Below are 15,893 nucleotides of genomic sequence, written 5' to 3' on the forward strand. Positions count from 1 at the left end.
GAAGGCTTTCTGAAGCCAGAAGCAACAAAATGTTAGCGCCTGCCTGGCCTTCAGGAGCAGGGAGTTCCAAAGAAAGGAGGCCACCATACTGAAGGCTCTCCTCCTGGTGGACTCCAATCGGGCCATAGGTCCATGTGGAACCCCCAGGAACAAGAGTGATCTGGAAACATCTCCACTGCTGGCAGCAATCAAAATAGTGGTGTGGTGTGTGTGTGTTTTTAAAAAAGAACAAAAGAAAAACCAGACTAATATTAGCTGGTCCAAACAGTTGTGCACTATAGATGTGTATAGGTGCACGCGCACTCCTTTTCTTTCCCTTGGTGTAGCTGCATGAAAAAACTTAGGTCGTTGCTAGACCACGGGTTAGCGCGGTGCGAGGCCCGTGCTCGTCCCTGTGCGTCCAGATGACGCACAGGGGATCCCGGCCTCAGCCAGGACTCGAGCCGCCCTGGCACCGCGCTAACAGGAACCACTTGTAGCGCAGTTCTTCCCGCGGTCCCGGCCTCAGGTCGGGCTGAGGCCGGGACCGCGGGCGTGTGGACCGTTCCGCCGCTTTTCCCAGCTACTGCACTTACGCGCAAGTAGCCGGGAAAAGCGGTGGACGGGCTGCAGCGCTCCCTCCCCTGATTCCCCCCCACGACCTCCCCTGGCCTCCAATCCCTCCCTGTCCCCACGTGCATGTCTTGCCACCCCCCCCTTGTCCCCACCTGCTGTGTCCTCTGCTGCCACCACCGATATCCCCAGCCGCCCTGTCCCGCTGCTGCCACTGTCCCCAGCCGGCTTTCCTGTTGTCACCATGTCCGGCCTGCAGGACATGGCGATCCCTGTCGCCATGTCCGGCCTGTGATGCCCGCGCGTGCGGCCACTTTAACTGGAACAAAAATGGCGGATGCGACGGGGCTTCCCTCGGCCCCGTCACGTCTCACGTGTGGACCGGGCCTACAGGCCGCGCTACTTCTAGCGCAGCTTCGCCCCTCCTCCCACACGGATTCTAAGGTAGGTCTAGCAAGGTTCACAATCACAACTTTGAAACTACCCATTTGTTATGTTACTTATTGTTTCTATAAAACAACACATTTTAAGAAATGGATTTTTTTGTGTGTGAAAAACTATAGACGTGTGTGGGGGAAACCCATTGATGAAAAATTTGTGCTCCACATTAGTGCACACAACACAGACAATAGCTAATAACTAGGAAGGCCCAAAGCCTATCAGAATAAAATCTTGCAGCCTTTCCCCAAACCAGACGAGGAGATGGATCCTCTTGACATCCTCTTGACATCCTGCGTTACCTTTGTTGTTAAGTTCAAAGGAAAAGATCCATAATACTTTCCCGACAGGGCTTTGTTCTCGCTCTTGGCTAACGCAGCATAGGCTCCAGGGGTTGTGTGCCCAGCTTCCTGTGTGTCTATTTGCAGATGTGTGATGGTCAAAGGGCAGAACTAGGTTAGTTGATGGCTATCCGTGTCATTTCCCCTCTCTCCTCCATGTGCTGCTGCACATTTTGCGGTGGGAGTCTTAAGAGTTTGTTCTCTTTTTTCCACTGGCGAAGGGGGCAGGGTGTCCCATCTTATTTCTGATCTCGTGGCACTGTCAGAATCCTAGTTGGAAAGGGAAGGAGGGGACCAGGTGATGAAGCAATCTTTGCATTCGCCCAGGTTGTCCAAACGTCGGCTTGATATTTTTCTTGTCTCGTTGACTGTGGTCATTTGCAGTCTCTGTTCGATTTGCGCAAATGGGAAAATTGCGCAAACTGAACACAATCGAATGCAGGAAATTACACAAAAAAGTTGCACATTTTCCAGAGTTCCATAACTTCCTCCATAGACTGAAACGTGACATTGCGCAATTTTAAAATTGCGCAACTGCAAACTGTTTGTTTCGATAAAAATCTGTGCATTTCCCCAGTGCAACTGCATGCTCGACAGTTTGCAAATTTTTTGGAGAAACCATTCCCCTGCTCTCCAGATTATGAATAGGGCTTGATTGACTGTTTTTCGAGCACAAACAAAATTCTCATCTTAGTTCACTGTTAGGAGACGTCTTAGTTCACCGTTGCAGTCTTCTAGCTTGGGGAATGTGGTTCCCTCCTCCTGGCCCTCTCTGAAACTTCTTAAATATTCATTCATTCATCCGTCATTTCAAAATTGTGCTGTATGAGCAGCTAGTATGATAAGAGAAACACACGGATTAAATTTATGCATGACTCAGTATGGTTCAAACCCTGCCCTTGTGACTCCCTCCCCTTAACCGGGTGGCTGGTGATACTACCATGTCCCTCCATCGGGGGTACAGAACCTCTCCCAGCCTGAAGGCAGAATTCCATTTTGCAGAAGCTCTCGGGGGGGTCACATTCCGGTGGTGGGCAGGGCCGTAGGCAAAAGGGGCGGGGCTTAGGCAAAAGGGGCGTGACAAAAAGCAGCAGCACGTTTTACCTTAAAGCTTTTAGTGCCAATAACTAAGCTTTAGGAGGCACATTTTAACCTTTTATTATTGGGGGGGGAGACAGGAGCCCTCCCAATGATCAGAGGTTGTGGGAAATGGGACTAGGGGAAGGGTGTGTGGACCTGAGACACCCTGGAGGGCTAGCTTCGGATTTCCCGGGAGTCTGGATTTAGCCTGAGGTTCTATACCCCTCCCCTACATTGACATGAATCCCCCCTAACGGTTGCAGCAAAACCAGAGGAGGCTACCCAATGGATCTCTTTATGAGTCACTGCCGTGAGCTTCCCTCTTTCCATTTGGGAAACACCCCTGTGTTGGTGATTCATACCAGTGCGGTGTAGCACTTAGGGTGTTGAATTTAGACCGGGGAGACTCCCAGTCAAATCTCTGCTCCCCTGTGAAGCTCTCATGGTGTGAATTTGAGCCAGACACTGTGGGCTCATCTACACCAAGCAGGATATTCCACTGTGAAAGTGGTGTGAAAGCGGTATATAAAAGGCAGGAGCCACACTACGGCTTTATAGCGGTATTGAAGTGCCCTGCAGGATCTACACTACTGCTTTGTCGTGGTACTGAAGTGCACTGAAAATTGTTGGGGCCCATGACACACCTACACCAAGCAGGATATAGCAGTATGAAAGCGGTATGAAAGTGGTACATGGTATGTTTCATTGGGGCCCAACAGTTGTCAGTGCACTTCAATACCGCTATAAAGCAGTCGTGTGGCTCCTGCCTCTGGCCTAATTCGCAAGGTTGCTATGAGGATAAGAAGGGAGGTGGGGCGGAGAACCATGAACGCTATCCTACACCCCTCGGAAGAAGGGCTGGACGCAAATGAAATAAATCAATTTAATAAGCAGAGAAGCATGGGCATATGAGCCAGAGTGTGTGCATGTGTAATGAATATACAGTTGTGTGAAAAAGAAAGCACACCCTCTTGGAATTGTATGATTTTACATATCAGGACATAATAACAATCATCTGTTCCTTAGAAGGTTTAAAAATTAGGTAAATAAAACCTCAGATGAACAACAACACATGACATATTACACCGTGTCATGATTTTTTTAACAGAAATAAAGCCAATATGGAGAAGCCATGTGTGAAAAAGTAAGTACACCTTATGATTCAATAGCTTGTAGAACCGCCTTTAAAAGCAATAACTTGAAGTAATCGTTTTCTGAATGACTTTATCAGTCTCTCGCATCGTTGTGGAGGAATTTTGGCCCACTCTTTACAACGTTGCTTCAGTTCATTGAGGTTTGAGGGCATTTGTTTATGCACCGCTCTCTTAAGGTCCCGCCACAGCATTTCAATCAGGTTGAGGTCTGGACTTTGACTGGGCCATTGCAACACCTTGATTCTTTTCTTTTTCAGCCATTCTGTTGTAGATTTGCTGGTGTGCTTGGGATCGTTGTCCTGTTGCATGACCCAATTTCGGCCAAGCTTTAGCTGTCGGACAGATGGCCTCACATTTGACTCTAGAATACTTTGGTATGCAGAGGAGTTCATGGTCGACTCAATGACTGCAAGGTTCCCAGGTCCTGTGGCTGCAAAACAAGCCCAAATCATCACCCCTCCACCACCGTGCTTGACAGTTGGTATGAGGTGTTTGTGCTGATGTGCTGTGTTTGGTTTTCGCCAAACGTGGCGCTGTGCATTATGGCCAAACATCTCCACTTTGGCCTCGTCCCTCCAAAGGACATTGTTCCAGAAGTCTTGTGGTTTGTTCAGATGCAACTTTGCAAACCTAAGCCGTGCTGCCACGTTCTCTTTAGAGAGAAGAGGCTTTCTCCTGGCAACCCTTCCAAACAAACCATACTTGTTCAGTCTTTTTCCAATTGTACTGTCATGAACTCTAACATTTAACATGCTCACTGAGGCCTGTAGAGTCTGAGATGCAACTTTGGGGTTTTTTTCTCTGAGCATTGCACGGTCTGACCTTGGGGTGATTTTGCTGGGACGCCCTCTCCTGGGAAGATTGGCAACTGTCTTGAATGTTTTCCACTTTTGAATCATCTTTCTCACTGTAGAATGATGGACTTTAAATTGTTTGGAAATGGCCTTATAACCCTTCCCAGATTGATGGGCAGCAGCAATTGCTTCTCTAAGATCATTGCTGATGTCTTTCCTCCTTGGCATTGTGTTAACACACACCTGAATGCTCCAGACCAGCAAAATGAAAAAAACTTTGGCTTTTATAGAGGTGGTCATACTTGCTGATGATCAATTAATCACGGACATTTGATTAGCAGCACCTGTCTGCTACTTAGCATCTTAATTCCTATGGAAGCAGTAAGGGTGTACTTACTTTTTCACACATGACTTCTCCATTTTGGCTTTATTTCTGTTAAATAAATCATGACACGGTGTAATATGTCATGTGTTGTTGTTCATCTGAGGTTGTATTTACCTAATTTTTAGACCTGCTAAGGAACAGATGATTGTTATTATGTCCTGATATGTAAAATCATACAATTCCAAGAGGGTGTACTTCCTTTTTCACACGAAAGTATGTGCACCTGCACACACTGTAAATAAAACTCTTTTGCCTGTAAGAGTAAAGTCTCTCCCCCATTTTAAGCAAATAAAAATAAAGCACATTTTTCAGCGGTCAGACATTTGGAAAATGCTTAACTAGGGTGCTCCTCAGTCAAACTTTGCAGAAACCTCAAAACACAGTACCTTTTTATCAGGGCCAAAGGTCATAATGTGATAGAAGAGCTTTCATGTTGCGCAGAACACTATCTGAGGCTGGATGTTTTTTCAAAAAAAATAATAATATGGAAGAGGTGTGTGTGTGTGTGTGTGTGTGTTAAGCCCTGTCTGCAGTTTTTGTCTCAGGATGGGAGCATGCAAAGGCTTTGCACGGTAATTAGGTTAGCATGCCCATCTTGTGTAACAGAACTTGGGATAGACTGTGACAGCAGAGCAAAGGGAAGATCTCTTTGGAAATATAAAAAATCAGCCTGTTCTCAAAGTCTGTGTTTAACATTAATCAAATGTTAAATACCGGCCCTCGAATCAGGCTGTGTGCCATGTTTACCTCCAGTGCATAAAACAAAATAAATAAATTAGTCCATCTTTCTCTCTCAGCCTTCCTAATTTTATATTCATGGCTGCCTCTTGCAGTGGGGGTAGGTTTTGTTTGTTGGTCGGGGGCATTTCCGTTTTCTTTTTGGCCACAAGACGCCTTGAAGCAGGGGAAGTGTTGCACCTTGTTGGTGCAAGTCAGATAAGGTTTAACTGAACACCGGAGGGGCGGGTGTTATCTCGCCTCCTCGTTCTGGAATCCGTTGTGTTAACAGGAGCACCTGATAAGACCCTGTACCTATTTGGCAGGAGAAGCGGTTTTCTCCTTGGGCTCCGCTTGAAGTGGCGCTTTGTTTTTCGGGTTTTTTTCTTTTCTTTTTCTTTTTTTCTTCTTCCTTTTATTAAAGTTTTAAAAAAATTTCCAACAGCATCTAGACAAACATCACACATAGTACATACAAACAAAGGTGCACATAACAACTACAATTACACTAAAAACATTTAAGGGTAAGGTTAAGATATATTTCTTCTTTTGCCCTCTTAATGCCAAAAATGCCCATTAATTTCTTAATTACTATTTACATATCCATCCAATTCCATTTTTCTTGTGATTTATCTAAATCTCATACAATGGATTCACACAATTATGCTTCTTTCCTCCCCTTCCCCTCTAAACTGTTTCACACAACGTCTTCACAAAGGGCCAGTCAGTCAGTCCACGCAATGGAACTGTTCCTCGGAAGCCGTTTGGGCTAGCTCTCTGGAAGGCTGGCCAGTCACGGGCACCACTAGGCTGACTTTATGGAAGAAAGTTCTGTTCTGCTTCCCCCGCAAGGCTGTTACTGCTGTTCCCCAAGGATGTCATAAGAACGTAAGAAGAGCCCTGCTGGATCAGACCAAGGGTCCATCTAGTCCAGCATTCTGTTCACACAGTGGCCAGCCAGCCATCAGCCAGGGATGAACAAGCAGGACACAGTGCAACAGCACCCTCCCACCCATGTTCCCCAGCAACTGGTGCACACAGGCTTACTGCCTCAGATACTGGAGGCAGCACACAACCATCAGGGCCCGTAGCCTTTGATAGCCTTCTCCTTCATAATTTATCCAACCCCCTTTTAAAGCCGTCCAAATTGGTGGCCATCACCACACCTTGTGGTAGTGAATTCCATAATTTAACTATGCGCTGTGTGAAGAAGTGTCAAGAAGTACTTCCTTTTATTTGTCCTGGATCTCCCACCAATCAGCTTCATGGGATGTCCAAAGGTTCTAGTATTATGGGAGAGGGAGAAAAAATGTCTCCCTAACCACATTCTCCACACCATGCATCATTTTGTACACCTCTATCATGTCTCCCCTTTCCCTCCTTTTCTCCAAGCGAAACTATCCCATGTCCTGTCCTCCCTACACAAGCTGCTGCCACATTCTCCCCACCTGTACTCTCACCTCCCTCCCCCAAATGTCCTCATACAGGTGGACCCTTCATCACTGTTGCTACCAGCAAGGAAAGAGCAATTGGGTCAGGATTGCGGTGTGTGTGTGTCCTTGTAGGAAGTGTGGGGAACAACATACACGTGGGCCACAGCTAGACCTAAGGTTTACCCTGGGATCATCCAGGGTTCGCCCCTGCCTGAGCACTGGATCCCCTGTTTGCCACCTAGATGACCAGGTTTGACCCCTGGATGATCCAGGAATAAACCTTAGGTCTAGCTATGGCCTTGGACACAGAGTGCAAATGGCGTTAAACTGGCAGACTTACTTCTGAGTAAGACAGATACGCTAACAGCTGTATAGCTTTTCCATTTGGACACAGCTGCCCTTCAGTGGGCGTCTGTGAAAACCCAACTGACCTACAGCCATCCAGTTTCCCAGCCTGAAAACATTTCTGCAACATCAAAACATGAGATCTTAACATGACTATTTAAACTCCGTTGCAGGATCTTGCTTCCGAAATCACTAAATTTTAGATGTAGCGGGATGCAGTTCAACCCGCTGATCTTAATCCACCAGGAGAAAAGCCTCCAGTGTGGTGGCCCCCTCCCTATGGAATTCCCTGCCTTTGGAAGTCCGGCAGGCACCAATGTTGTATTGCTTCTGGTGCCTCCTGAAAACATTGCCGTTTTCAGGAAACCTTCCATGAACGACCAGCCACAGTTTTACCAGTACTGGGGTTTTCTCAGAACTTTGTTCTTTTTAAAATATGGTGTGCTTTATTCTTTTATTCTATTAGATGTTTACCACTCTGAAATCTTTTGGATGGAGATGTAAATATTGTAAATCGATGAATAGTAACCCCTCTTTGCTTTGTCAACTGAAAATATTTGGCAGGCATTTTCTCTCAGTTTCTGCTTCCTTCGAGGGATGTGGAGGCTGTCTCCTCTCTTTTTCTTTTCATCCTTGCCTCCAGGGATCGGTTGTAGTCAAGTGCCTCAAGGTTTATCAGAATTGATCAGGTCCGTCTAGTTGCAGGCTCCAACAGCTATCCACCCTGCTTGAATTTCAGGCCTTTATCTTCGAAAGAAAAGCCTCCATTCTTTGCAGCAAAGAGTGCAGCCAAGGTGGGGGATTGCACAGTTTGGGGAGGGTGCGTGTCCTGAATGGGCACACCTCAAATCTCTGTGCAGTCCTGCCGTCTCGCCATAATCTCTGCCATGTTAAAAATAAAAATAAAAAATTAGGGGAAATCTAGAGAAATGTCCGATTCAGTTTTCTCAGCAAAGAAATAAATGCCAGGGGTGGTCACCAGTTCTAAAAGGAGTAGTATATCAGAGCTTATGTCAAGGGTAGGTACGGCCAAGCACCTGTCCAAGGCTTCCTGGCAAAATTCCCCTGGAGTTGTTGATCGTCTTCAGCATTGCAGCCTGCTTGTCGCGGCTTGATCAGTGTGAGAAAAGTGGATTGATTGATTACATTTATACCCCACCTTTTTTCCTCTAAGGAACTCAAGGCGGCATTCATAATCCTCCTCCTCTCTTTTTTATCCTCACAACAACAACCCTGTGAGGTGGGTTGGGCTGAGAGTTTGTGACCGGCCCAAAGTCACCCAGTGACCTTCCATGGCTGAGTGGGGACTAGAACCCGGATCTCCTGACTCCCAGTCCAGCACTAGCCACTGCACCACACTGCCTCTCTGCCTGTCAAGCAAGCACGTGGTCGCAATGTTGAGAATGACCAGGAGGAAGAACAGGAGCTGGTGACAATAATGGCAAGAAGGTAGACTTATTGAGGGAGTCTCGCCCCAAGGCCCCCCAAAAGTGTAAAGCCGGCACTGTAGTGCATAAACTTGTCTATGTGTTATACTTTCAACGTTTCACCTTTTAAAATCTGTTTACGTATGTATATGTGGTTGTGGTTGTTTTTTAAAAATAAAAGCTATATTTTTAAAAAAAAGTTCAGATTTTTTTAAAAAAAATTAAATCTATAAAATTTATAAATCGGTTGTGTTACTAGCGGTCATTTGTTTTGTTTGGAGTGCTGTACCGTGCACATTGCATTGTCTGCATATCGGTTGTTGTAGTTTTGGAAACCTGATTGTCGTCATGGTTGAGAGCATGAGCTGTGAGCTGGGCGTGTCTTTAGTTCAAGTTAAGAACCTAAGAAGAGACGTGCTACATCAGACCAAAGTTGATCTCATCCAGCGTTCAGTGGTCAGCTTGGTGCCCCAACGGGAAGCCTACAGACAGGATGTGGCAGACATAGTACCCTACGCTTCGGATTTACTTGGCAGCCTGGAATGGTGTTGTGTTCAGAGGAAGGAAGAGCCTATGTACGTTGTCCAGCATACAAGAACATGAGAAGGACCCTGCTGGATCAGACCGAGGGTCCATCTAGTCCAGCATTCTCTTCACATAGTGGCCAACCAGCCGTCGGCCAGGGACCCACAAGCAGGACATGGTGCAATAGCATGTAGGTTAAATCTCCATCCTAGTTAAATCTCCAGCCAAGTAGACTTGGGCCTGGATATCAGGACAAAATGAGTGGAACTGAGGGCTTGATAGATTTGCCCATTCCCACCCAAAACCCTTCTCTCTTTATTTATTTATTTATTACATTTATATCCCGCCTTTTTTCCTCCAAGGAACCCAAGGCGGCATACATAATCTTCCTCCACTTCTCCATTTTATCCTCACAACAACAACCCTGTGAGGTAGGTTGGGCTGAGAGTCTGTGACAGGCCCAAAGTCACCCAGTGGGTTTCCATGGCCGAGAGTGGACTAGAACCCGGATCTCCCGACTCCCAGTCTGACACTCTAGCCACTACACCACACTGTCTCTCATACTAGTGTTCCTTTATGGTCGGAGAGCGCTATTTTCAAATTTTAAAAAAACACCAAATAATCATTTGCTCTGTTAATTCTTCGCCTTATTTCGCAGGTGCTGCTCTGTTCGGGCTTGGATTTTGACCACTCTGGAAGTGATGCAGACCTTTCGGGATCTCTCCCCCATGGAATGAGCCCTCCGATAAGGCAGCCAGCAGACTGTCGGGTGACAATTTAACTGGGATTCCTAACCGAGCCGAAGGGAGGGGAAAGTGACACTTCTTGGATTCTTTTTTAAGGAAATGTCTTTCAAGTTTCAAATGATGTGGATGCAAATGGAGGATGTGAGGAAACCAGGCACTTAAATTAGGATCACAAGGTGGCAGCATCCAGCTACATCCTAGTTTGATATATTTCCACTGGAATGTCTTCTCTTTGTATGAATCCTTGGGATTACAGAATGGGTGTTTTGGTGAATCGAAGATTACATTTGTGATTGTATTTTGTTCTGCTGGGCTCATTCAAGCAGTTGATGGATTGGGTTGCATGGTAGTTTCTAGTTTCGGTCTGGGCCATAGCACCAATAAAAATCTCGTATCCTTTTTTTATATATATATAAGAATTTAGATAATTTGTCTTGTGTTGACACACACATATATGCACAGGTCACACATTAATTGCAAAAATGTATTTAAAAAGTCTTTGGGGCTGGCTTTATTGACTCATTTTTTTACTCCTTTTGATAAGAAGTGTAATAAATATTTGATATTTAAACATATTTGGGTGCCGTTCTTGTGATTTAAATAGTCTCCAGAGAGGAATCTGTTCTGGGCTTTGATTTCTGCTGACCAAAGCCATCTGAATTGGTGGCTATTGCTATGCCTTCTGGTAGCGAATTCCATAGTTTGACTATCCGCCGTGTGAAGAAGGACTTCCTTTGATCTGTCCGGAACCTCCCACCAATAAGCTTTGTGGGATGACCCTGGGTTCTAGCGTTATATGAGAGGGAGAACAACATTTTTCTGTCCACGTTATGCATAATCACTCGCCTTTTTAAAAACGCTAAACAGTCCCAGATGTTGCATCCTTTCCTCATAGGACACAACAGTCCCAGATGTTCTATCCTTTCCTCCAGCCCCTTGATAAATTTATTTGCCTTTTTCTACACCTTTTCCAAACTACGATACTCTTCTTTGGGTGCGTTGACCAGAACAGCATTTCAAGTGTATTATTATTATTATTATTATTATTTATTATTTATTTATATAGCGCCATCAATGTACATGGTGCTGTACAGAGTAAAACAATAAAATAGCAAGACCCTGCCGCATAGATTTGTATAAGGGCAGTATGATACTGGCAGTTTTATTTTTCCCCTTCTTTAACCCCTGCCAGTGGGCATGATGGCTGACTTAGATTTTCTGCTCTAGGCACCAGGAATTGTAGGAAGGAGTTTACAAGAGAGAGCATCATCAAATTTCCCCACCCCGTGCTATTTTTAAATTGTGCTTTGCTTTGCAGAAATGTGTGTTTGTGAGGCCAATGTGATTTACCAAGCCTAAATCTTTTCTCCTAGGAAGGGAGGGGGGATAGCACATTACACGGATGAGGAAACATTTCGGCATTGGGCATTGGGCAGAACGATAGCAAACTATAAATAAACTCTCTAATTTGCCCCGTATATTCGGGCCAGTGGGTACAATTAAAATGTCAGCAGATCACTCAGGTGTGCCTCCTTCCTTTTGGGGCGTTGAGCCAGTTTTACCTGGCTGAGCTCTCCACAGCAGCTTAAAAGCATCTACCTCTTTAATTACTAAATTCTGGGGCGGGGGTGGTGAACAGCAGGAGTTGGCCTTTGGAAATAGATTAGTGCACTAATCATGTTTGAAAGGAGCCAGAAAGAATCTTATATACTAATAGCAAGCTCCTTCTCCCAGCACAAATCAGTACCATTCAACCACATTGTGGCGGAATTGGCAGACTTATGAGAATCCTGAAGTTTGCAGAAGTACAAAAAAATCTTTAGAAAAAATCAGGGTAAACACCCAAAACAGTGAAATAGGGAATGAGTGTACTCATTGACCACAGAGGACCAACGGGTTTGTATATGTTATTAAATGTCATCTCTGGACACGTGTATAAGAATGGATATGTTCCAAGATTTGCCTGTTAAGGGATCTTTTAACTTTGGCAATGGCACATCTTAGCAATGGAACCCAGTGATACACAACACAGAGGTCTCTTCGAAAACAGGGAATCTTATTAAGCACACAAGAACGAAAACATACGCTGTGATTACTCTGGGGAGGGGGAAATAACTGTTTAGCAAAAGGCACTTAGGATGGATTCAATTAGTTCGGAGATTACAAACAAACCTAGGCTGATTAAGCAGATGTACACAAATGCAAAATGGAGAATGTAAATATCTATAAGAATATGCTCAGTGACTAAACCAAGGGCTGCAGTGGAAGACTCTTTGGAACAGTCTATGGTGTAGGGTGACCATATGGAAAGGAGGACAGGGCTCCCGTACCTTTAACAGTTGTATTGAAACAGGAATTTCAGCAAGTGTCATTTGTATGCATGCAGCCCCTGGTCACCTACAAAAGAGGGCAGGGCTCCTGCAGCTTTAGCTGTTGTGATAAAGAGGGAATTTCACCAGGTGCTGCATGCATACTAATGACACCTGCTGAAATCCCTGTTTCTATGCAACTGTTAAAGATAGAGGAACCCTGTCCTCCTTTTCATATGGTCACCCTACGTGGAACAATACAACAGTGGAGCATATGAAGGTTGTGGGTTCTCCATCTCTGGAGGTTTTTAAGAAGAGGCTGGACACTGGGGACCATATGGAAAGGAGGACAGGGCTCCTGTATCTTTAACAGTTGTATAGAAAAGGGAATTTCAGCAGGTGTCATTTGTATGCATGATGAAACGCCCTCTTGGTCGCAACAGTCAAGGCTCCAGGAACCCTGAACTCTTGACCACAATTCCTTTTCTATACAACTGTTAAAGATACAGGAGCCCTGTCCTCCTTTCCATAGGGTCACCCTACTGGACAGCCACCTCTCATGGATGGTTTAATTGGTTGTCCTGCACATTGCAGAGGGTCGGACTAGGTGATCCATGTTGTCTCTTACAACTCCAGAATTCTATGACACAATTCAGAAAAAGGCTACAGAGGCCCAAAAGGCTCAGAGTCTGAAAATGACAATAAAACCAAAAGACAGGAGTCAGTAGTAGTTTGGGATGTCCAACAAAAGACCGATAACTTGTGTTGCTTTCTTGTGTTGCCACCTAGGAAGAAGCAAACACCATTCCATTCCTGACCTACTGCTGTCATCTTTATTTTGGCCCAGTTTCCTTCTCTTCCCCACTGCCTAGCCACCTGGGGCATGTTACAAAACAAGGCCTTGTATTTTAAAACAACAAGAACTCTATTTTCAACCCCAATTAATGTCAAAGGGACAATCTGTTTAGACCAAGAAAAGGTTGTTGTGACCCAACCTTTCTCCATTGGGGTAACAGGCCCCTACAGTGAAGGAGGGTAGTCACACATTAATGCGCTGTTTGTGACATCTTTGCCCCATTGAAATGCTTTTAAAATGGATAAGAAGGAGTAGGGAATGAAGAACAGATCATAAGGACATGGCACTATATAAATAAATAAATAAATAAATAAATAAATAAATAAATAAATAATAAGGACCACAGTATCTTTTTTGGAGTGATATTACTATCTGGTAATGGAGGGCTGCTGAATTTTAAAGACCGCATTGTTTGAACCTCTCATTGGATGTTGGCCACATTGAAATAATATTTGTTCTGCAACAGTTTGCTTTAGAGTTTTATTCGAATATAGAAACATGGAGCAGGAACACACAAAGCTGCCTTATGCTTGGGATAATGTGAGAAATTCGCTCCATCAAGTTTTTTATTTTACGAATTTAACCAATTTGCACCTCATGGTCTTGAACCCAATTTGGAGTCAAAAATCCATGTGTTTCCAAGGTTGCAATGTGTTCCACAAAGGGACAAAAGAGTACATGGATTTGCATATCTATAGATATACATAAAAGAAAGATAGAAAGACCAACAAAAGAGGGGGGAATGTGGATAGAGACACATTTTATGGCGGACGGGGAAGACATTTTTTGCTCTTTTTCATAATACTAGAATCTGCGGTCAACGAATGAAGCTGATTGGTTGGAGATTCAGGACAAATAAAAGGAATCAGAATCATAGAATAGGAGAGTTGGAAGGGGCCTACAAGGCCATCGAGTCCAACCCCCTGCTCAATGCAGGAATCCAACCTAAAGCATCCCTGACAGATGCTTGTCCAGATGGTTGTCCAGCTGCCTCTTGAAGGCCTCTAGTGTGGGAGAGCTTCATGTAAGCATGCTTAGTTAAATTATGGAATTTGCTACCACAGGATGTGATGGCCATCAATTTGGTTGGCTTTAAAAGGGGATTGGATAAATCCCCAGAGAAAGAGGCTATCAATGGCTACTAGTCCAGATGTCTATATGCTATCTCTAGTATCAGAGGCGTATGTTTATGAACACCGGTCGCTGGGGAACATGGGCAGGAGGGTCCTGTTGCACTCATGTCCTGCTTTTCATTTTCCCATAGGCAGCTGGTTGGCCACTGTGTGAACAGAATGCTGGACTAGATGGACCCTTGGTCTGATGTAGCAGAGCTCGTCTTATTTATTTATTTATTTTATATCCCACCTTTTTTCCTCCAAGGAACCGAAGGTGGCGTACATAATCCTCCTCCTCTCCATTTTATCTTCACAACAACCCTGTGAGGTAGGTTGGGCTGAGGGTCTGTGACTGGCCCGAAGTCACCCAGTGGGTTTCCATGGCCAAGTGGGAACTAGAACCTGGATCTCCTGACTCTCAGTCCAACACCTTAGCCACTACACCACACTGGCTCTGATCTTTCGTAGCCTTTCTATCTTTCTCATATATTCTACATTATGATTGATTGCATCCATAATGGATCCAGAGCCTCCTAGTCGCTTTCCTGTTGTGCCACTTTACCTGTATAGGTGTACATACAGATGCAAAATTGGAAATATTTAAATAGAAATACATCTCACCATAGTGGGGAAGACTGTGACCAGGGCCAGATCTACACAAAGCAGGATATGACACTTTGAAAATGTTTTGAAAACTGTATCTAGAATATGTCCTGGGCCCCAAGAGTTGTCACTGCTGTTATAAACCCCTTTAAAGTGGTAGTGTAGATACTGCCCAGGTGACCTGTATGCCTGCTTGCTCAGTCTGTTATCCAGGTGCTAACACCTGTCGATGGGCAACTTCAAGGTCCCTGTTTCCTCCCCACTTCTTAGCATTCTTTATATTTAAACTGGACTTGGGACTAGACACACCTTTAGATACCATGTCTGGAAACACCCTTAGATGCCATGTCTTCTTATGTTCTCGTAGACTGGTTTGCACAACACGCTAACCCCCACTCAATGGTTGAGTATGAGTTGTTGTTGAACTGTGGGTTGTTTGCGGAACTGTGGGTTGCTGTGTTGTCTGAACTCAGGACATTTTCCACAGGGTGGCTTGTGAACTAGGCCCTGTGGCTTATTTTTCTCAAATAAGCCAACTTGGGAACCCATGGTTTGATGTTGGGTTGTTCAGGGTGGTTAACAAGCCACCCTGCAGAAGATGTCCTGGGTTCAGATAACATACTAACCCATGGTTCAACAAACTGGGAGATTTCTGGACCATGACCATAAGTCCAGTGGTAAAAGCGACCACCACTTCCGGCGACACTCTTGCTATCGCAGACTTTCTCTATGGTCATGCAGCCATTTTGAGGGTATTCTTTCCCACAGAGAGGCCTTAGAGAGCCCATCCGTGCTGTGTTGGAGGCTAGGATGCACGGTAAACTGTGCAGAGGTATGTCCACTAACTACAGAGGATGGGTAAGTAGCAGAACCACGTGATGCCGCATTGTTCCTCAATTGTGCGGCAGGCCCACTTACAACGCTTCTGTTAACCCATCCCCTCTCTATAGTTCCACTAACCATCACCCCCCTCACGTGTGCAACTGGCACCTCTGTTTGGGTTTCCCACCCCCCTTGTTTCTAAACTGACCCCCCTCCCCCTTACCCCCCACCCTACATACATACACAAAAAA

At 45.1% G+C, this 15,893-nt stretch overlaps 1 protein-coding gene across 1 annotated transcript in view; it reads left to right on the top strand.

Moving 5' to 3' along the window:
- Positions 1-10,342, top strand: part of LOC134403969 (store-operated calcium entry regulator STIMATE-like) — a 51,050-nt gene extending 40,708 nt beyond the window's left edge. Inside the window, exon 9 of the mRNA XM_063134515.1 lies at positions 9,850-10,342. Coding sequence (XP_062990585.1) covers positions 9,850-9,972 — 123 coding nt within the window. The 3' untranslated portion in view covers positions 9,973-10,342. The remainder of the gene's footprint in view (positions 1-9,849) is intronic.
- Positions 10,343-15,893: the final 5,551 nt, after the last annotated feature.

The sequence above is a fragment of the Elgaria multicarinata genome, chromosome 9, assembly GCF_023053635.1.
Source record: "Elgaria multicarinata webbii isolate HBS135686 ecotype San Diego chromosome 9, rElgMul1.1.pri, whole genome shotgun sequence".
NCBI classification, from domain to species: domain Eukaryota; kingdom Metazoa; phylum Chordata; class Lepidosauria; order Squamata; family Anguidae; genus Elgaria; species Elgaria multicarinata.